The sequence below is a fragment of the Neoarius graeffei genome, chromosome 11, assembly GCF_027579695.1.
Source record: "Neoarius graeffei isolate fNeoGra1 chromosome 11, fNeoGra1.pri, whole genome shotgun sequence".
In the NCBI taxonomy this organism is placed as follows: Eukaryota; Metazoa; Chordata; class Actinopteri; order Siluriformes; family Ariidae; genus Neoarius; species Neoarius graeffei.
Genome location: NC_083579.1, coordinates 51,517,337 through 51,539,584, shown reverse-complemented (window position 1 = coordinate 51,539,584; position 22,248 = coordinate 51,517,337). Strand labels below are relative to the sequence as shown.

The 22,248-nt window shown below is 42.9% G+C and overlaps 1 protein-coding gene across 7 annotated transcripts in view; it reads left to right on the top strand.

Annotated features, from left to right (window-relative positions):
• Window positions 1–6,248: 6,248 nt before the first annotated feature.
• The window catches only part of dnmt3ab (DNA (cytosine-5-)-methyltransferase 3 alpha b), a 102,467-nt gene continuing 86,467 nt past the window's right edge, over window positions 6,249–22,248 (top strand). For 3 of the 7 annotated variants that reach the window (XM_060934120.1, XM_060934119.1, XM_060934118.1), the window contains exons 1-4: window positions 6,254–6,478; window positions 7,904–8,096; window positions 10,680–10,787; window positions 21,767–22,100. In XM_060934120.1, coding sequence (XP_060790103.1) covers window positions 8,013–8,096; window positions 10,680–10,787; window positions 21,767–22,100 — 526 coding nt within the window. In that variant the 5' untranslated portion in view covers window positions 6,254–6,478; window positions 7,904–8,012. Of the gene's footprint in view, window positions 6,479–7,903; window positions 8,097–10,679; window positions 10,788–11,725; window positions 11,919–21,766; window positions 22,101–22,248 lie in introns of those variants that run through there. The other 4 variants (XM_060934117.1, XM_060934124.1, XM_060934122.1 and 1 more) reach the window with 4 other exon arrangements.

Here is a 22,248-nt window from a genome sequence, read left to right as displayed (position 1 = left end):
CCTCCACTCTGGATTTCCTCAAGGTTTACTCCTGAAGCCTTTTCCATGGCTGGATATGGCCGCAAGGCAGCAGAGGTTTGAGATCAGAGTTTCCTTCTCCTAGACAGACTGATCTTCCCGGGCTGACAAGCTCTAACTACCAGAAGCAACTGGTTTTAAGGTGCCAGAGATCCACCCCCATCTCCTATCAGTACAAGCAGGTCTGTTGGGCTTAAAGGCCAAGGCGCATGAGCAGGCTAGGAGTTGGACTTGGTTGTCAGAGGCTATTTGAGACACGCGCCATATGGGAGCACTTTATAGGCAGTAGGAGCTTATCCCCAATGCCACCCCCAGCTATGACAACCTTGGACTAATGCTATAATAATATTAATAATAATAACCTTGTGACAAGGTGGCACGGTGGTGTAGTGGTTAGTGCTGTCGCCTCACAGCAAGAAGGTCCGGGTTCGAACCCCGTGGCCAGCGAGGGCCTTTCTGTGTGGAGTTTGCATGTTCTCCCCGTGTCCGTGTGGGTTTCCTCCGGGTGCTCCGGTTTCCCCTACAGTCCAAAGACATGCAGGTTAGGTTAACTGGTGACTCTAAATTGACCGTAGGTGTGAATGTGAGTGTGAATGGTTGTCTGTGTCTATGTGTCAGCCCTGTGATGACCTGGCGACTTGTCCAGGGTGTACCCCGCCTTTCGCCCGTAGTCAGCTGGGATAGGCTCCAGCTTGCCTGCGACCCTGTAGAAGGATAAAGCGGCTATAGATGATGAGATGAGATGAGATGAGATGAGATGAGATGAACCTTGTGACAAATGCTATAATAATAATTCTTGAAAAATAAAAAAAAAATACGTTCTTACCATCAAATACTTTTATTCCATATCTTATTGTTGTTTTTTTTTGTATTTCTTAGGGTTTTGATTTCGAGTAAAGTTTTTATTTCATCCTCGGTTGGTTCAGCAACACGCTCTGCCATTTTGTTTTTCTCTGCTCACAGTATATGAGCTGATATCCTAGTAGGAGAGTAGCCAATCAGAGTTTGCTCTGATTGGCTACTGATTGCTCATATCCAGTGAATATGGATAGAATAAAATGAAATATGCTACAAAAATAGAACAAGATGATTAATATTTTACGGTGTCCAATGTGCAATAGAAAACATTGTTAATGTTATACGTTGTGCATAATGATAATAATAATAACAACTGTATAACCAGATATTGTCGTGGAAACTCTCTCAAGCAGGAATAATTCACAGTCAAAGAGTTCGCAGAAAAGTTTAGACTTTTATTAAACCAATTAACAAAAGCTGAGTCAGTCTGCAGAGTGATCTGACTCCAAGTTACAAAGTTACATTCATTTTTATAGTGTTCTAACAGTGTTTGATACAATCTTACCAGGTATAATGAATTCTGATTGGTTCACACATCTCACCATACTAGACCTCGTTTCCACCAATATTTTCTACTGGTCCATATAAACCCTCTAAGTTTCAAGCTTGTCTCCAGCGATATTTCCATTTTTTTTTTTAAAGATACATTCAGGTCTTGCTTCATCAATATTTCCAAGGCCACACTGAGCTAACTAAAGAAATAATCATTTAAACAAGACTTTATTCTGATTTTATGCATGATTCAATGTTCTATAATAATATAATGTTTTCATAAATCTGCTTGTAATTTAGCTAGCTAGCTACCGAGATAGATAGATAAATTTCCTTTATTGAACCCAAGCTGGGAAATTGTTTTGTTGCAGCAACAAGTTATCAGACATGCGAAAAGAAAAAGACACACTGTACAACATAAAATAAAATTCAAAAAAGATCCCAAGAACAAACTGACTATACAATATACAGATAAAAATGTAATGATATAAATAAATATATGTATATATATATATATGTATGTGCTTTGTACATGTGAATGTGCATTCTATCTATGAGGCACATCACTACAGTGATGTGGCTGCTTTGACAGCTACAGCCATCAAAGTTTCTAGGGAAGAATTACAGTAGTGGTTTCCCATTGCCTTCCCCTGGATTATTATAGAGGTTTTCTCCTCTCAACCATTCACACACAGTCACACCTATGGGCAATTTAGAGTAGCCAGTTAACCTAACCGTATGTCTTTGGACTGTGGGGGAAACCGGAGCACCTGGAGGAAACCCACGCAGACATGGGGAGAACATGCAAACTCCACACAGAAAGGCCCCTGTCAGCCACTGGGCTCAAACCCAGAACCTTCTTGCTGTGAGGTGACAGTGCTAACCATTAGAATATGCATTGTCCATCCATCCATCCATTATCTGTCGCCGCTTGTCCTGTTCTACAGGGTCTCAGGCAAGCTGGAGCCTATCCCAGCTGACTATGGGCCAGAGGCAGAGTACATGCTGGACAAGTCACCAGGTTATCGCAGGGCTGATACAGAGACAAACAACCATTCACACTCACATTCACACCTATGGTCAATTTAGAGCCACCAATTAGCCTAACCTGCATGTCTTTGGACTGTGGGGGAAACCGGAGCACCCGGAGGAAACCCATGCAGACACCGGGAGAATACTCAAGCTCCACTCCCTTGCCGGCTGGTGGGCTTGAACCCAGGACCTTCTTGCTGTGAGGTGACAGTGCTAACCACTGCACCACCGTGCTGCCCTAGAATATGCATTAATAGTGCTAAAAAACAAGAATTGTGATAAATGAAGATAAAAACTGTGCAAGAGTGCCAGTACTGAATGGAAGATAAATAAATAAATATATAAATGAAAACAAATAAATGGTGCAAACTTAATTTATTTTTAAGTGAAATCAACGTCATTTGCTCTTTACTGAAAATCAACATCATTGATTTTGAATCAAAATACAGTCGACATAAAACAAATAACTGTGTGTGATTACACCAAGGGGTGTGTGTGTGTGCGCACACTGATATGCACAAAATCAGCACAACATCTGTGAGAAACAGTAAGATAGATATATACGTTTAAAAAAAAAGTTTTTCATTGTGCACTGAACAGGATATCAGGCGTCAGTGTTGTTCTATCAGACACTAAACGAACCCATCCATTATCTGTAACCGCTTATCCTGTTCTACAGGGTCGCAGGCAAGCTGGAGCCTATCCCAGCTGACTATGGGCGAGAGGCGGAGTACACCCTGCACAAGTCGCCAGGTTATCGCAGGGCTGACACAGAGACAAACAACCATTCACATCTACGGTCAATTTAGAGCCACCGATTAACCTAACCTGCATGCCTTTGGGGGAAACCAGAGCACCTGGAGGGAACCCACACAGACAGCAGGCAAACTCCACACAGAAAGGCCCTCATTAGCTGCTGGGCTCGAACCCAGGACCTTCTTGCTGTGAGGCAACAGTGCTAATCACTACACCACCATGCCACCCCAGTCACTGAACCAGTGACTGATAATGTGCTGACTGGTTAGGTAAAATGTAAACCTGCAATCACACAAAATGCTCCCTGGTTTAGGCTTACTGTTTAGTTACAAGATGCTAAAAGGAGTTGTGTCATGCCACATTCATTATCTGTAGCCACTTATCCTGTTCTACAGGGTCGCAGGCAAGCTGGAGCCTATCCCAGCTGACTATGGGCGAGAGGCAGGGTACACCCTGGACAAGTTGCCAAGTTATCACAGGGCTGACACAGAGACAAACAACCATTCACATCTACAGTCAATTTAGAGCCACCAATGCACCTAACCTGCATGTCTTTGGACTGTAGGGGAAACCCACACAGACACCGGGAGAACACGCAAACTCCACTCCCTTGTCGGCCACTGGGCTCGAACCCAGGACCTTCTTGCTGTTAGGCAACAGTGCTAACCACTACACCACCGTGCCGCCCTAGAAGATGCATGAATTGTGCTAAAAAACAAGCAATTGTGATAAATGAAGATAAAAACTGTGCAAGAGTGGCAAATAAATGGTGCAAACTTCATTTACTTTTAAGTAAAATCAACGTCATTCAGAGGCATAGCTTTTTTTTTAACTAGATTGTCACCTCAGCCTCATTAGGGTTTCTATAAACTTGTATGGACTTCCTGTGGTTTGAGCGCGAAAACCCAGTTTGTCAGAGTGTGCGTGGGAGAGGCGGATGTAAGCGCAGATATGTTAATACACAGTGCGATATGAGCATAAAGTGTGTGAAATGCATGCAACAGGCAAACAGTCTGAAACAGCAGGCAAAGTCGTAATCGAGGAAACAGGCAGGAGGTTAATCTAGGCGCGGACAGAATATCAAAGGCAAAACTGTACAAGATCAAGGGACGAGAAACAGGAGTTGAAAAACCAGGAGGTCAACAAGAACAGGGACAGAAAACAAGGCTCTTTAAGGCACACTAGATGCGGCATAATACTTTGCATTGTCCTTTCACGGGTGCAGTCCTTAAATAGCCTAAACATAGTTCATTGATTAAAGACAGGTATTCTTTGTTAACAGCACGCGTGCCGGAGCCGGAGATGCGCCTTCAGGTGCATGAGCCAAGGCGTACAGGACTGACACAGTTCTGTGCAAGCGCAACACGATCGCACTAGAAAGCATGGTCAAGCTGCCAGTGTAGCTGCAGTCTTTTTAGTTGTGAATTACGAGTATTTCTTCGTGTTAATAATTCTCCATGTCAAAACAAGCGAAACTTTCCTCCTTCTTTCCATGTGAAGCCAGGTAAGTAATTTCTCATCTCATTATCTCTAGCCATTTTATCCTGTTCTACAGGGTCGCAGGCAAGCAGGAGCCTATCCCAGCTGACTACAGGCGAAAGGCGGGGTACACCCTGGACAAGTCGCCAGGTCATCACAGGGCTGACACATAGACACAGACAACCATTCACATTCACACCTACGGTCAATTTAGAGCCACCAGTTAACCTAACCTGCATGTCTTTGGACTGTGGGGGAAACCGGAGCACCCGGAGGAAACCCACGCGGACACGGGGAGAACGTGCAAACTCCGCACAGAAAGGCTCTCGTCGGCCACGGGGCTCGAATCCGGACCTTCTTGCTGTGAGGTGACAGCGCTAACCACTACACCACCGTACCACCCCGGTAAGCAATTTATTATATATTTTTTTTCCATCAGAGTTGCATTTTGGGGCGGCACGGTGGTGTAGTGGTTAGCGCTGTCGCCTCACAGCAAGAAGGTCCGGGTTCAAGCCCCATGGCCAACGAGAGCCTTTCTATGCGGAGTTTGCACGTTGTCCGCGTGGGTTTCCTCCAGGTGCTCCGGTTTCCCCCACAGTCCAAAGACATGCAGGTTAGGTTAACTGGTGACTCTAAATTGACCGTAGGTGTGAATGTGAGTGTGAATGGTTGTCTGTGTCTATTGCCGCTTTTCCACTACCAACGCGGCTGAGTTGGACTGAGCCGTGCCGTGCTGAGTTGGGCTGAGTCGAGCTGAGTGGGGCTGTTGGAGTTGCATTTCGACTACAACCGCGCTGAACCGTGCTGGGTGGACACAATGGGTGGAGTTAGCGAAAGTGGGTGGACGTCACGTGATGTCGTTAGGCGGCGCAAACAGTGACATCAGTGAGCTTTTAAGCGGTAGTCTCACGACCCGGATAGTAAACAATAAACATGGAGGACATGGAGTCGTTAGTCTTGCTGGTCTTGGTGCTGTGGCTTGTTGTCACCGACAACGCCAACAGATACTGGCAAGAGCGTATAGATGAGGCGAGGCGCATAAGGCTTCAGAAATTCTCGTAATTCGTAATTCTTCTTCTTCCGGGTTTACGGTGTTTACAGATCCCAGCGTGCTCGCGGGGCGTGTGTGGGCGTGTGAGGACACTCCTCCTCACCAATCAGTGCACAGGGAAGTGTCTCCTCACGCCCCCAGCCCCACTCGGCTCGGTTTGGCTCGCTTCAGCCGCACTCCAAAACCGTGCGAGTTTTGGTTGCTGAGCAGGGCTGAAGCGAGCTGAGTCGTGCTGCTCTGAGGTAGTCGAAACGCGAGCCATGTCGGGCTGAAGTGAGCTGAAAAAGGGTAGTGTAAAAGGGCCATATGTGTCAGCCCTGTGATGACCTGGCGACTTGTCCAGGGTGTTTCGCCTGTAGTCAGCTGGGATAGGCTCCAGCTTGCCTGCGACCCTGTAGGACAGGATAAAGCGGCTAGAGATAATGAGATGAGATGAGATGAGATGAGATGAGATCTGTGAGAAACAGTGATACTGTGTATTTAAAAAAAAAAGGAAAAGTTTTTCATTGTGCACCGAACAGGATATCAGGCTCAGTGTTGTTCTATCAGACACAAGGAACCCGAGTTCTGAAATGAACCGTCAGCGTTGGCAGGGTAAGCGAAGTGGACTCGCAATAGGACCACGCGTCGCCCCTGAAGCAGGCCGACCCTCTGCAGTGCGCGCGAGGCCGCGGGAGAAGTGTTGGCCGGCCGGGGAGGTGGAGGACGGGGAGAGGAGCGCGAGGAGGATCCGGGAGTCCGCGGCAGCAACACAGGAAAAGGGCTCAGGCCTGGGACTTGGCACAAAACCGGGTAATTAACGTTGTGCTCCGTTTTCATAACACCCTGCCCCAAACCGCCTTCGTTCGTGCAGTTCGTTATTCAGGAGGAAACTGGTGGCCGTGTGAAGCGCGCGCGGTGAGAGAGAGAGAGAGACGGCGAGGCGCTTTTGCTCTCTGCTGCTTCTGCAGATGTGAGATTCAGACGGTGCGTTTTATCCACTTGAACTTGAGCCGATTTTATTTTATACGTGGCAGATAAATATGAGTCCGAACGGGTCGGGCCTTTAAACACCGAGTTTTAATCAGAAACCCCGAATAACTCGGTGCAGAAAAGTGGCGTTTAGGGTTTTTCTCTAACGGCCAAGGAGGAGGCAGGTGACCGGCGCGCGCGCGAGCACACACACACACGCACACACACACAGCGCGCGCGCACACACGCTTCCGCTACCTTTACCGTGACCAAAAAAACACGACACACACCTCGATAAAGGATAATAATGTTATAGATCTGTGACCGGGACAAACAGACAAACCGGTTATTGTTTCAGGGATTATTATTATTATTATTATTATTATTATTATTATTATTATGAAATGAACCCTGATTTATTTGACCTCAGGATCTAATGCATGCTCATGTTGAAATGAATTGCATCGTGCACTGTTCTTGTATCAGGCTATAAAATCACATCTAACAAAGCAGAGTACAACAGTGACAAAGCTCCACAACTTCTGCAAGTAAAATGGCGTTGAAGGCAGGACCACAACCTATATGCAATTCACAGGCCATGTCTTTCCTCGAGAGGGAATATTAAATCCTAGGCAGAACTGAGCTGGCCAGAGAAAAGCCCATCCAACACACACACGTGCCTTTTGTGTAGTGCTGATCCACTGTGTGATTCACACATCACCTGTATGCGTGTACTGTAGAGAATCAATATTTTCTAACCTTGTTGACATCTCTGGGAATCTGCCTTTATACTCCAGGACAGAATATAGAAAATATGGCTTCGGATGTCTCCATGCAGATTGTGTGGAAGAGTACTTGAGGATGACTTGTTGCCTTTGTGATTTATTGTATCTTGGCAGGCTTTGGACATTATACTGTGTCGGGAAGATGGGAAGATGTATTCTAGGTCTAGGTGTATTTATCACATGCTTTGTAACAGAGACAAATTTATATGATTGGATAAGGAGACTGGAATAAGATTGGGCAAATGAGATTAGGGCAGTAGGACGTTCTATATTTGGATCTGTTCACATATGCTATATTTTAACTAAGATTGCTTAGACTGTAGGAATTCTGGAGTCAGTGGGATTTTTTTTTTTTTGGTCTCAGAAGAGTCGTTTGTCTTATAAGTGAAGTATTTCTGTTAGAGTGCGATCCAAAGAAAGCGTTTTATAAAGCGTCTGTGTGAATTGTGGAGTAAGTGACATATGCTGTTTTATTTTGCAGGAATCAAACAAGGGAGGATCACTGAAACTTTTTTTTTTGCTTTGTTTTTGTTTTGATCTTTTTTTTTTAATCACTTTTTTCACGGTATTGGAAAGCGATTCGTTTGGTGATGCCATCCAATACAGTCACCACCACCACCACCACCACCGCTGCTTTCAAAAGCTCTGACTTCAACAGTGCGGGCAATCGCATGGTAAGAGTGTGCATTTTGCAGCAGTCAGGGACAAAGTGTAAATAATGTCTGTAATGACTGTCAGAGGTGACAGTTTGAATAAGACTGAGTCTGAGTCCATACCACTGATATTGGTCCCGAATGTAATACTCGTACTTACTATTTTAATACGACGTATGGCTTAAGTATGATTTAGTAAATATGCACTCTACTTAAATATGCTGTCTGTGAAATCTGATAATGCTGTTTCAGTTATTTATTCTAATACTGAGAAAAAAATATATCAAAAGACGCCATAGACCTACTACTGACAAACAGTGCGTAGAACCTCACTCACAGTATTTTGAAGCATTATCAGTGATGGAAAATGGCCAGATGTGAAGAGAATTTACTGAACAATTAAATGTAATTAGGGTTTGTTTGACTGAGTGGTTAGTCCCACTAAATTTCACCCCTTTCATATTTTCACCTGGTCCAGATGTTTGCAGAGCCAAACACAAGATGTTCTCTGCCAGTAGTTTTAAAGGCGGCCTGACATCATTCTCTATTTATCGTATTTTAACATGAACAAAACTCCCTTGGTTTTGTATTGTGAGCTGAAATAATGATCGCCTCTGTTGTGTACTGCTGCAGGGGCTGTTTGTATCACAATGTATTGTATTTAAACACCCATGCATTGTTATCCTCCTCGGCCCGGGAGATTTGTGCGGCTGTGTCATGCAAGTGTTTGGTGACGTGGGTGTTGGCTTCTGGATAGGAGGATGCTGTATGGCTGATTTATAGACGAATTCATTCTCTTCCTCTCCACCCGTGGAGCCGCGCGAGGCTCGCTGTAGCCCTGTTGCCTGGCAACAAGGCTCGCCTTAAATAACTGGCCATTTGCCAGAAAGAGAGCACAGCTATAGACGATGTTGGTGAGTTCACCCCAGGCAATGCCAAGTTTCCAAAATCTTACTTTGTATTTTTTAAATTAAAATTATTTGTTGGCTTAGAGGGGTTTTGGGAGACGAAAAAGCACCAAATTTTTTTGTGAGCACTGGAGCATTAGTAATAACAGTGTAGTAATAACGTATTGTTGTGTAAATGTCATTGGGCACTGTTGTATTATATATATATATATATATATATATATATATATATATATATATATATATATATATATATATGAAATAATTATATCATATAATGAATATACACAACTGAAAGGAAATTAGGCATAAGTAGGGATCGGCAGTCATTGCCCACTCAGCTACTCCAGACCTTCAGTCATGGTGGACAGGTTCAGTATCCCTATTAACATGATTTAGAGCATTGCTATTCAGTCAAGTCTAGTGTCGTGACAACCTTAGGATCATCTTTTCTTGCCTATACACCCTAGGGTGCTTGGCTGGCAGGGAGACTGGGTGTTGGAGGGGAGGGGGGAGACACCGTTGTTACAGACAAAGAGGAATGGGAAGGAGGGAAGAGAAAGAGCTGCCAAATGTCTTTGTAACTGTGTCAAGTGGAAGCCGAGAGTGGTAGGTCAGCTCCGGGGCTATAGAATCCTCACTTCATAGTGCCTAAAAGGGAGGTGTCACTCAAGTGCCGGCTTTCCTCATTATCTAAATATCTTTGTCTGGACAAAAAGAAGAGTATAAAGAGAAACCCATTCACCCCTGTTCATGTTGGGGTGTGTCTCTGGCTTAGACAACCTCTGGCATGCACAGTTTATGGAAAGTGTGTCAGAGATAGCAATGGATATGATGGAGATGATGATGTTATGCCGTCCTGTCTTCCCAAGATGCCTTTAGAGGACATAAACTGCATGCTCTTAGAGCACTATTGCACATTTATGTCCATTAGAGCTATGATATGATATGATTTTGGTATAGTGGTATAATAAGATCATGATACACTTCATGATACACCAAGTATTGAAGTTATCATCAGGTGGCAGTGGTTTCTTGTTGCGTCCTTGTTACTCAAAAAGTACCTGATTGGACATTACAAACTATTTTTGTACAACTGTATATCACAAAATTGTATATTGTGATATATTTCATGTATCATGAGGATCTCTAAGTATTGTGATATGATTTTGTGCCTTATTGCTCACCCCTAATATCAATCACATTTCCAACTTGGTCACATATTTAACACTTATTTTCTGTTTAATACTTTTTCCTAAATAGCTTTACTGAAAATGTCTTATCGTCATCTCAGGTATTGAAAACCCTTTACATGTCCTGGGTAGCAGGTGTGTATGCACAGTTGTGAAAGCAAATAAGAGTTAAACGTGGTAGGGATCCACATCGGTCAGTTTAGCCCTTTTAGTATATTTTATTAACCTCTTTTCAGGTCAGAATGCCCTGAATCTAATTTCTGTAATATAAGTGCGATGTTTAAAAATATTTGTACTGTTTCCTAGAGTAATTGAACCAAATGGAAAATGGTCGTGCTTGAGAAATCATCTCTAATATTCCACTTTGCTGGAAAATTTATTCCAAATTAACATAATCAGTGTGAAAACAAACAGATTACAAAACAGAAACAGATGGAAACGGTGGGGAGTGGAGGTGTGGTGTGATGCATTTGTGACATGGAGGCTTCTTGTCATTTGGGCAGACTGACAGTGTGAGTCGGGAGAAGGAGCTGGCTGTGGTGGACAGGCCAGCGTTCAGCACTCCGGCCCGCAAAGTCGGACGGCCCAGCCGCAAACGCAGACACCTCCTTGTGAGTATTCTGAAGTCAGCGTACAGTTTAGCTTTAACACACAGTTAACTGTATCATTTCAGGAAGAAATAAAAAAAAAAAAAACAGAGCGTGCAGGAAGGCTTGTTGGAGCACAAAATATAGCAGCTCAAATCATCACCACTCATGTTTTCAAAATCAACATTGTCTCACACTTGTTGATGACTCAGTCTGAAAAAAAGTTCCTGAAATGAAAAACAAACACACTGACTTTAGACAAATTTGCAGTTGGTTTTAAGCTATTCGAATGTGTGCTTGTATTCAAATACGTAACTATTTTTCCAAACCAGCACATTGTTTCAAGTTAAGATAAATAAAACGTAAATAATTACGATGCATCAACAGCAGTAGTTGCTCTTTCTCGCTGTAACTGCATATTCATTAATATCCCCATTGATTGAGGTATTAGGTTTAATCTGGACAGTTTACCTGACTGGTTATTGGGCTGCAAGGCTGGAGGCTAACTGAAGCTACAGCTCATGTTGCCCTGCATGTATGTTTAGCCTGTCTTCAGTTCTGACCCTTGACAGAGATCATGTCTGGGTCACCGAGGAACATTCATTCTTTCTCACAGGCTGAGAGCTGACTCATTTGTCTTTTCTTTTCACTCTCACAGTTTCTCTTTGCTTTTACTTGTTTTTTTTTTTTTTCTCATTTCACTTTGCACACCCACCTCAGTTCTTCATATATTTCCTTTTGTTTCTTAGCATCAGTCTGGGAAAGTCAGCGAGTGTTTTTCACATGCGCCCCCTGCTAAACATCCTCTGCCATGGAGCCCGTTTTCCTGTGTTTGAAAATAATCCTAGCTCTTGCATAATTAATCTGGAGAGGGCATGTCAGAGCACATGGTGCTCAGCCACCCCACATCCGCTCCTCCCTTCCCCTGGGACTTTCTGATTTGATTACCCCCAATATACCATCCCTTCAACAGGTAATTGTGGCAGTAGTAGGGGAATTTCAGTTCATGCACTGGCGGACTGTCGTATTTTCACGCTGCCTTTGACTGTCTCTCTGAAACGGAACCCGATACGAAGATGTCCCTCAGGGAAGTAATGAGAAAGGTGTTCTCCCTCTCACAAGATGTGCTCTACTTTTCATCCTGACCCAGTAATGGTATTGTTTCCCCACACTGTGTGTGTGTGTGTGTGTGTGTGTGTGTGTGTTTTCAAACGCTATTTTTATGCTGTAGTCTAGCGGTTGTTAAGACAGCCCCTTTCCTGCCCCTTCCTCTTTTGAAAAATTTCAGACTAAACATGTGCAGGTTTCGTAGCTCGTGTAGGAAAGGTGCTATGTATAAAATGTGCCATATAGTTTCGCTTCAGTCAACATCTGTTCATTGCTCATGCTGCTCTGCATTTGATTTGTGTGTACTTAATGGCATGTGTATTGGTTGCAATTTGCCAGCTGTTTTATTATTTGTTCGAGCTGAGTAATGGTTCCTTTTTTCTCCTTTATGAGGCCGAGAGTGAGGGTTGAGGAAAGTAAAACATGCGGAGCCCGCTAGCTCCTTTCTGACAAACAGCCAACATTCCTCTCATACCTCTGCCTCTTTGTAAAGCTGAGTGAAAAAAAAATGAAACAAATGGAAAGAATGCACCATAAAGCATATACAGTTTGAACTGCGGTGGAAGTCGAAATGCCCCGCTTTGCTAAAGTTTATGTGTGACACACCCACCTCATTGAACACGATTGTTAAAAATACAGTTATATACAGTACTGTGCATTAACACGTATTAAGACGTGTAAAGAAATTCTGCAAAGAGAAGATGTGTAAGGAAATTAGTTACTAGGTTGTTCTGAATATGGTGTAAAATCTGCTCCAGTTATTCTGTAGACTTTTTTTTTTTGAGTCATGATGATGTTCTTATCTAAAAAATGAATCTGTTACTTCCTGTGTTACTTTCCTTAAGAACATACGAATGTTTGGGGATAAGACTGCACTTTTCACTGTCACATAACTCTCAGACATTTCAAATAAATTAAACATGTCTGAGCATTTCATCTTCTCAGATGTAAAGTTGAGACCTGATTAAGTTCTCACACTTCAGAGAACAGCGAGAAACAATCAGTCCAGCAGTGACTCTAGAGGTTCTTTAGCATGAGAGATAAAATGGCTGTGTGCTGTGTCTGCCTTCTTTGATTTCCTCTTCACAAGAATGGCTTTGACACTCAGAGCCAGTGAGGCGAAGCAGCAGCTGCGAGTGTGAAGAGCAACTCCACTGTCATACTGACATAGCCGTTCTCCCGAGGCCCTAAATCTGTCCTTCTTGATTTCAGCAGTTTCTCATATCAATCTTTTACCACTTGCGAGTGCTCCTAAAGCAGGTGGTTGGATCAGGGGCCTAATAAGTCTTTGTGTGAGGAGATTAATAAGCTCCCATATAGGATTTGCTGTCATAAAGCATTGGGGCTTTGTGCTGGCGTCTTGGGTGACTTGACACTGTTTTCATATGCTGGGAACCGTGTCCAGTAAGTGATACATGCATAATAAGAACCATCACTGGATGGAATGATATGGGTCTCATACTGTGGCCACTTAAACGAAGGCTAAATGTCAGTTTAGGAAGGAAAATATTTTGAAATGATAATGCCTGTAGTAATGAAAGCATTATACAAAGTAAAACAGAGTCGTTTTTGTAGGTATTTACAGTGGGTTTTTGAGACTCTTCTGAAGACAGTATGATCAACTGAGCACAGTATTAGCCTTCAGCCATAACCACTCTGTACCCTCCCCCAACGCAAAAACGCATCTGGGCTGGTGGGGTTTTTAGGAAAAAAGATCACGGCTGAAAGAGTTTATGCCTAGTTCCAAAAACGCTTCCCCCATTTTGCCTTCAGGTTTCTTTCGTACTGTATTTATTCTCCTGCCGGACCATTTCTAACATTGATCCCTCATGTTATAGAACAGTTAATGGTCAATGAAAAAGCAAACAATTGTATGGCTTGTTATTTCCATACATTTAAGTCATTTAAAATTTTTCTTCCTAGTATTCACCGATACATTTTATGCTTCATTGTGCCACCGATAGCAACTTGACAGACTAAACATGTGCCTCCTTAATTGTACGCATAATCCTCAAGTGAAATTTGTGTTTATTTAAGCCATGATTTAAAGGAGACATTTATACTGGATAGTACATCAACATCAATGCCTGTTGTTTGCCTTTTGTCAACCCTCAAGTGTGCTTCCTATGGTTAAACAGCCTCAAGATGAAAGTAATGTCTGGTAACTAAAACGTACACAAACGGAACTACAGGAAGGGTTGTGAAATGGTAAAGACAGAAGGTAACAGCAGCTAGAGGTGCACTGTATTCAGTCTCTAAAAGATATACTGTAGTTCAGTTTTCAGTAAGCTTAAGCTGGCTGTGGTTTATGTCACGTGGGTTTGCTTTTCCAGGTAGATCTGCCATAAGAACATTTAGCACATGCAAAATCATATTTAAATTTAGCAAATGTCACACCTTCTTCTAAGACATCGTCAATAACGCTGTATAACACAGAGCTGGGTAATATGATAATAGAACATCAATATTTTTGATAAACTGAAGCACAGTAGATTTTCCAAATTCTTTTCAAAGCTCTTTTTGTGTAGTTCTGATTGGAAGCAACGGATTTGCTTGTTTTAGTAGAAATTAAATGTCATAAAACACAGCTTTTCATAGTTTTTCTTTAGTACAGCACTGTTCTTTTAGCAGTCCTCGCTATCGTGATGCAAGTATTATGACTGATATTTTTATCATGTCCCCCACCCCTTCTTTAACATTAATGGTTTTGAATTAATTGATTTAAAAAAATACTTTTAAAGGACATGGGACATGGATTTTTTTTCTGGGTATAATTATGTATAAAGGACATAAGAAATGCTATCTAAATCACTGCAGGGCGTCAAAAATGTGAAAATCATCACATTATTCAACTTTTTTATACATCAGCGTAAAACAATGATTCGTTAATTAGCTAAGCGGTCACGTGACCCGTGACGTCACAAAAACTTTTCAAGGAGCCAGCTCTTGGGTATCTAATGTAAACAGGTTACCGAAATGGACACCATCGACAGTGATATTCCCGATGTTTCACAGAGATGTGAAGTTAGACCCTATCAATTCGAACCGTCTCGTCTCGTCTCGTCTCGTCTCGTCTTCTTCCGCTTTATCCGGGACCGGGTCGCGGAGGCAGCAGTCTAAGCAGGGAAGCCCAAACTTCCCTTTCCCCAGACACCTCGGCCAGCTCCTCGGGAAGAACACCGAGGCGTTCCCAGGCCAGCCGAGAGACATAGTCCCTCCAGCGTGTCCTGGGTCTTCCCCGGGGCCTCCTCCCGGGGGGACATGCCTGGAACACCTCCCCAGGGAGGCGTCCAGGAGGCATCCGAAAAAGATGCCCGAGCCACCTCAGCTGATTCCTCTCGATGTGGAGCAGCAGCGGCTCTACTCCGAGCTCCTCCTGAGTGACTGTGCTTCTCACCCTATCTCTAAGGGAGCGCCCAGCCACCCTGCGAAGGAAACTCATTTCGGCCGCTTGTATCCGCGATCTTGTCCTTTCGGTCATTACCCAAAGCTCATGACCAACTTAAACTCCTCCACTTGAGGCAGAACTTCTCCACCAACCTGGAGAGGGCAAGCCACCCTTTTCCGGTCGAGAACCATGGCCTCGGACTTGGAGGTGCTGATTCTCATCCCAGCCGCTTCACACTCGACTGCAAACCGCCCCAGTGCATGCTGAAGGTCCTGGTTTGAAGAAGCCAACAGGACAACATCATCCGCAAAAAGCAGAGATGAAATCCTGTGGTTCCCAAACAGGATTCCTTCTGGCCCCTGGCTGCGCCTAGAAATTCTGTCCATAAAAATTATGAACAGAACCGGTGACAAAGGGCAGCCCTGCCGGAGTCCAACATGCACTGGGAACAGGTCTGACTTACTGCCGGCAATGCGAACCAGACTCCTGCTCCGTTCGTACAGGGACCGGACAGCCCTTAGCAAAGAGCCCCGAACCCCATACTCCCGAAGCACCCCCCACAGAATACTACGGGGGACACGGTCGAATGCCTTCTCCAGATCCACAAAGCACATGTGGACTGGTTGGGCAAACTCCCATGAACCCTCGAGCACCCTATGAAGGGTATAGAGCTGGTCCAGTGTTCCGCGACCAGGACGAAAACCGCATTGTTCCTCCTGGATCCGAGGTTCGACTATTGGTCGAATTCTCCTCTCCAGTACCCTGGAGTAAACCTTCCCTGGGAGGCTGAGAAGTGTGATTCCCCTATAATTGGGGCACACTCTCCGGTCCCCTTTCTTAAAAAGAGGGACCACCACCCCAGTCTGCCACTCCAGAGGCACTGTCCCTGACCGCCACGCGATGTTGCAGAGGCGTGTCAACCAAGACAGCCCCACAACATCCAGAGACTTGAGATACTCAGGGCGGATCTCATCCACCCCCGGTGCCTTGCCACCGAGGAGCTTGCAAACCACCTCAGTGACTTCGGCTTGGGTAATGGACGAGTCCAATTCGAACCGATAGCTGGAAATTCACATGAACATGGATCTTATCTTTACTCTGACGGGTCAGATGATTCTGAGAGTGAGAGTTCATTCCGTCCCCATGAAACTGAAAGCGGTCGGCTCGATAACACTTCCTGGTAAGTTAAAAACAATTCTGCTCAAAGGCTAATGATCTGTTGAAAGAAGTATTATTTTTGTATCATACATTGAAAGTTCATCATAGATCTAGCTAAAGTCCGTTGCAAGCTATTTTTTTTTTTGCTGATATTTTTCGAGATTGATTGAGATACAATGCTTCCAGACTCCGAGATGAAAACATTCAAAATAGCGAAACGAGTCAGAATTATGATAATCAATAATTGATACACCCAAAATTATAATACTAATCCTTACCGCATGAGGCCCATGGTAAAACCACACTTCCAGGAGGGGCTGCCGTCTGCCTCCCAAGCCGGCCGAGAGCGCTCCTCGTCGGGCACGGCCAGGCGGGCGAATGCCCTGGTCCGTCCGCCCTGTCTAAAAAATAATGGTACAACTCCGAGTGAAGGTATCAATGCGCTGTCGAAGCGCGCAGAAGGTGTTAGTACGCCTGTCATTATAGTGCGGACTTTCCATAGCATAGAAAATCGCCACGTTTCAATTTGTGTAACTGAACTTTGTTTCATGTCACTGGTCATATAAACCTATGTAAACAGGAAAAACGTGGAAGAGTTTGGTCGCATCTAACTACAGCCCCAAAAAATACCATTGGCCATGCTGAGCCTAGCTACATTGCTAACAGGAGTAACAGCGCGTCTGACTGACTGGGAGGTCGCAATACACCATGATGTTCAATGTACGTTAAACACTCTAAAAACGAAACAATTTTCTTGTCATCCAAGACACAAAAACTATTTTGTCATCATCACGATTCACACTTCTCCATATTCATCTACCCGCTTGTGCTGTACCCGAAAGTTTTTGTGACGTATGATCACGTGACAGCGGCTCTTCCGGTTGTAAAATATGCATATTGGAGCTCGAGCAGAAATGGCATATAATCATCACGAATATAACGATTTTGCTGAATTTAATAGATAATTTTGTATTTGTTGATGCAATTATTTCATATTTTTAATGGAAAGAAACTGATATAGCGTGCATTTATGTTTCATGTCCCATGTCCTTTAAAGATATACTGTATTACAGATGCATTTAGGTAGGCGGAGAAAGCATAGCATTTCAGCAGACTGAACCATACATGTGAAATACTGTAACAGGGACAATCAGCGTACTGTAAGAAAAACAAAAATCAAAACCCTAGTAGTTCAGCGACTCAGTTTGCGGAAGTGCAGCTCCTGTAGCAGGTCCTTTGTTGCAGCTTTACCCAATCCCATGCATTTATATAAATTGTTTGGCTGAAGGCAGCTCACTGGATTAGAGACTAGATGCAGGGATAGAAAAATTTTCGCTCAGGAGAGTTTTCACAGAACGTCATACAGTTTTTCATTTTATTTATCCTCTCTGGTCTGATTCGTGACAACTGACAACATTGCTTGTGTAAAAAACTTGATGTATGAAGTCATGTCAGATCTTTTTCCACCCTTAATGTAATATACCACTAAAATTGAAGTGGAAAACAAATGTAGACATTTCTGACAAAAGAGCTTGGATTTCTTTTTTTTTTTGAGAACGGGCTTCCATCTGGCCACTCTAGCCCAGAAATGTGTAGAATATGAGAGATTGTCACGTGCAGAGAGTGACAAGTACTTGTCAGATATTCCTGCAAATCCTTTAATTCTGATGTGTGGCTTTAGGCAGCCTCCCTCATAAGGTTTTGTCTTGTTCTTTTGTCTGTTTTGGAAGGACATCCTGTTCTTGGTAATGTCACTGTGCATTTTCTCCACTTGTTGTTGATGGTCTTCATGGCGTTCCGTGGTACATCTAATGTTTTGGAAATTCTTTTGTACTCCTGTCCTGTACCTTTCAACCATGAGATCCTCTACATACTTTGTAAGCTCTTTGCAAATCCTTTTCAACATATGTTCAACTGAATACAATACAAAGATTTAATGTTCAAACTGGTGAACTTTATTGTTTTTTGTTAATATACACTTATTGTGAATTTGATGCTTGCAACACATTCCAAAAAAGTTGGGACAGGGGCATGTTCACCAGTGTGTAACGTCACCTTTTCTTTTAACACCACCCAGCAAGTGTTTGGGAACATGAAATTCTTTCCCATTCTTGCTTGACATGTGACGTCATTTGCTCAACATTCTGGGGTCCCTGTTGTTGTATTTTGCACTTCATAATGCACCACACATTGTCAATGGGAGGCAGGCAGGCCAGTTTAGCACCCGCACTCTTTTACTATGAAGCCATGCTGTTGTAACACGTGCAGAATGTGGCTTGGCATTGTCTTGCTGGACTAAGCAGGGACGTCCCTGAAAAAGACGTTGTCTTGATGGCAGCACATGTTGCTCCAAAACCTGTATGTACCTTTCAACATGAATGGGGCCTTCACAGATGTACAAGTTACCCATACCACGGGCACTAACACACCCCCATACCAACACAGATGCAGAATTTTGAACTTTGTGTTGGTAACAATCTGGATGGTCCTTTTCCTCTTTCGCCCAGAGGGCACAATGTTTCCAAAAACAGTTTGAAATGTGGATTCGTCAGACCACAGTGCACTTTTCCACCGCCACCAATTTGCATCAGTCCATCTCGGATGAGCTCAGGCCTTGAGAATTTGGTGGTGTTTCTAGATGTTGTTAATATATGGCTTTGTCTTTGCATGGTAGATGCAGCAACAAAATGTGTTTACTGACAGCGGTTTTCCAAAGCGTCCCCGAGCCCATGTAGTAATATCCTTTATACAATTATTGTTGGGTTTTAATGCAGTGCATTGAAAGGATTGAAGATTACAGCATTCACTGTTGGTTTCTGACCTTGCTGCATACGTGCAGAGATTTCTGTGGATTCTCTGAATCTTTTGATGGTATTATTGATTGTCGATGGTACATTGAGAAACGTTCTTAAACTGTTGGACTATTTGCCCATGTAGTTTTTCAAAAAGTCCTTTAAAAAAATTCTTGCTTGTGAATAACTGTGCCTTTCTAATTACCAATGAACCGGTTCCTGTAGAGGCATTTTTTTGAGCATTCTACAACTTTCCCAAGCTTTTGTTGCCCCGTTCCAACTTTTTGAAAGGTTTTGCAGGCATCAAATTCAGAATGAGTATATATTAAAAAAAAAAAAAGTTTATGTTTTAACACTGAAGGTAGACCGCCTTTCAGATTTTTTAAGTATAGGTCATATAAAGAAGTTTCCCCTGACACCCAATTATTTTTGTTCAGTGGACTGAAAGCTACTGAATTCAAAATCACAGACTTCCAATTTTATTAGATTTTTTTTCTAATAGAACAATTAATGAATTTAGGGCCACGTGGCCCTAAATTCTCTGCTATTTTTGCCTGCGTCAGCATGACATAGTTCAAGATACTAAATCATGCATCATGCGGTGGGCTTTCGCTGTTCGCACAAGGCATTGTGGGATACAAATTTGAAACAGGAGAGAAAAATGGAGGACATGAGTGTGCACATGAAACGTGAAAGACCGATTACAGCAGTGGAAAGCAAGAAGAAAAGATGTTATGTTGCGAAGGAAAGGAAATGCAGGACCAAACTAATAAATATTGGCGGTCAGCGAGCACCTCAGTGCGATCAGCTGTTCGTTTAGCGATAAAATGATTTAACGGTCAGTGAACGATCAAAAGGTAAACCTGCGCATGCGCACACAGACTTCCTCTGTCTGCTCGACTGCGTGAAGCAAGTGATTTCATGCCCATTATTTGCTCGGGAATCCCCTCAAATTAAATAACTTCCCAGCCACAGAATGGCCTGATATTTTGTGAGATATTACAGGAATAATCATATCACAATGACCGAATTTTAGAGGGAACTAAATTTCACCGATTTTATGAAATCGAAAGGCCGTCTCGCTTTAAATATCTTCTCTTTTATTGTATTCAGTTGAATGCAAGTTAAAAAGCCTTGCAAATCAACGCATTCTGTTTTTATTTACATTTTAATCAGCATCCCAATTTTTTGGGAATCGGGGTTGTAAGCCGTAGCAACGCTTAGATATACTTTACTCAACAGGCAATTGCTACCGAACATCAAAGAAACTTCTTAATATTAATACAGAGCTTTCATACTGTAAAATCTCAAACTATCTGGCAAGCTAGTGTAGCTTACTCAGCTAGCTTATGGTTTATCTGTACATGTTTCTGCAGGTTAGATGTTAAGCTGTGAAATGCTGATCTCTTCACAGGCTTTGGTTTGCATAATTTGCAGATCATTATCATGTAGTTTCCTCTGAAGCATTTGAAACCAAAAATGCCTTATAAATTGAGCCAGGGATGCACATCCGTCTCCACTCTCTCAGACATTGCTGCTGATGAGTAAGCATATGGTGCGTGAAGTGTAGTCTTTCGGCAGAAAACAGCTTTATTTTGGCTGGGTCTCGAAATGGAATGATTTAAACTTCGCACCGACTGTGTTTTAATTGGCGCTACACGCTTCTGAGGTTAAATGCATTTTTTAACGTGTGTAATGGTGATCAAAAATAAAACGTAACAAAGTTGAATATTTTATTAAAAAAAAAAGCACAAGTAAATTTAATTATACTCAAAAAAGGCCATTAAAGTGAACCATTCACTGAAGTACTGTACTCAGAGTACATGTGTTTCATTACTTTCCACCCCTGGTAAGAAGTCATTTATACCTGCTGCTTTATTGCCTGGTGTGTTAATGATAAAGCGGTCATAATTGTGTTTTAGGATACATCAGTAAGGATGTCTTATGCATCGTTTTCCTTTTAGTTTCCTGGTATTTACTGAGTAATCCCTAGTAGTTCCTGAATAGGCTTAAGATGAATCCCTGAACAATAAGTTGAGAGTTTAAAGCATTCATTTATGGTGTATACACAACATTATTATAAAGAATGAATGAAACTAGCATAAGGTAACAGAAATACGTTTTCTATGTTTACATACTCCACTGTTAGGGTTAGAGATCTGTACAGTTTCAACATAAATATCAATGCAATTACCAGTTGTGCCATATAGCGTTGCATTTTCTCTTTCTTTTAATAGTACATGTCATACACAACGCATGAATGTAAAGCTTATTTAAAGTAAATCTTTTGGTTACCAATAGTTTAAAATGCTTAAAATCATATTCCATGAAATTGCAATTTGTGGTAATTGGTTATTTAAAAACTTATTACATATTACATATATTGATCAAGTGCTACGATTATAGGAATCAACATATAGTCTTCAATACTAGATGAGAAACTTTCTTATTTTAACTTCTTATACTTACTTTCAGGATATTAAGACTGTGCTCCTCTGCAACACTGAAAACGTTTGCTTTTTTGTTCCGAATGTTAATACTATCATTTCCTGTTGCAGGTGGAGAGTTGTGGATCACTGACAGAGCTGGTGGGTGTGTCCAAGAGTCACAGAGGAACGGGAATCCAGTCCTGTTCACAGCTTCAGGTTCATAATGGGGATGTAGGAGAGAGGCATGGCAACAGATCCTCGGAAGGCTCTCGCCCCATGCAGGAGCAGAATGCTCTGGAAAATGGCCTCCCTCGCCAGGCTGTCTGCAGCATGAGCCCTTCCCTGGAGAACGGATTTGTTGTTGCCCAGGACAAGTGTGACTCCGACAAGGACAAAGAGGAGACGTTGCCAATTCTACCTCGCAAGAAACGAGGAAGACGGAAACTGGAGCGACCGACTAAATGTGAGTTAAGTTTAAGCATTGCGTTACAATAGCTGCCTGCTCTTTGAGTCAGTGAGTGCTTATGGGCTGAAGGCCACAGTGTGTCATCATCCTTATACAATCTGCAGCCTTTAGTGATGAATGGAGAGGTATTGTAAAATAGCACTCC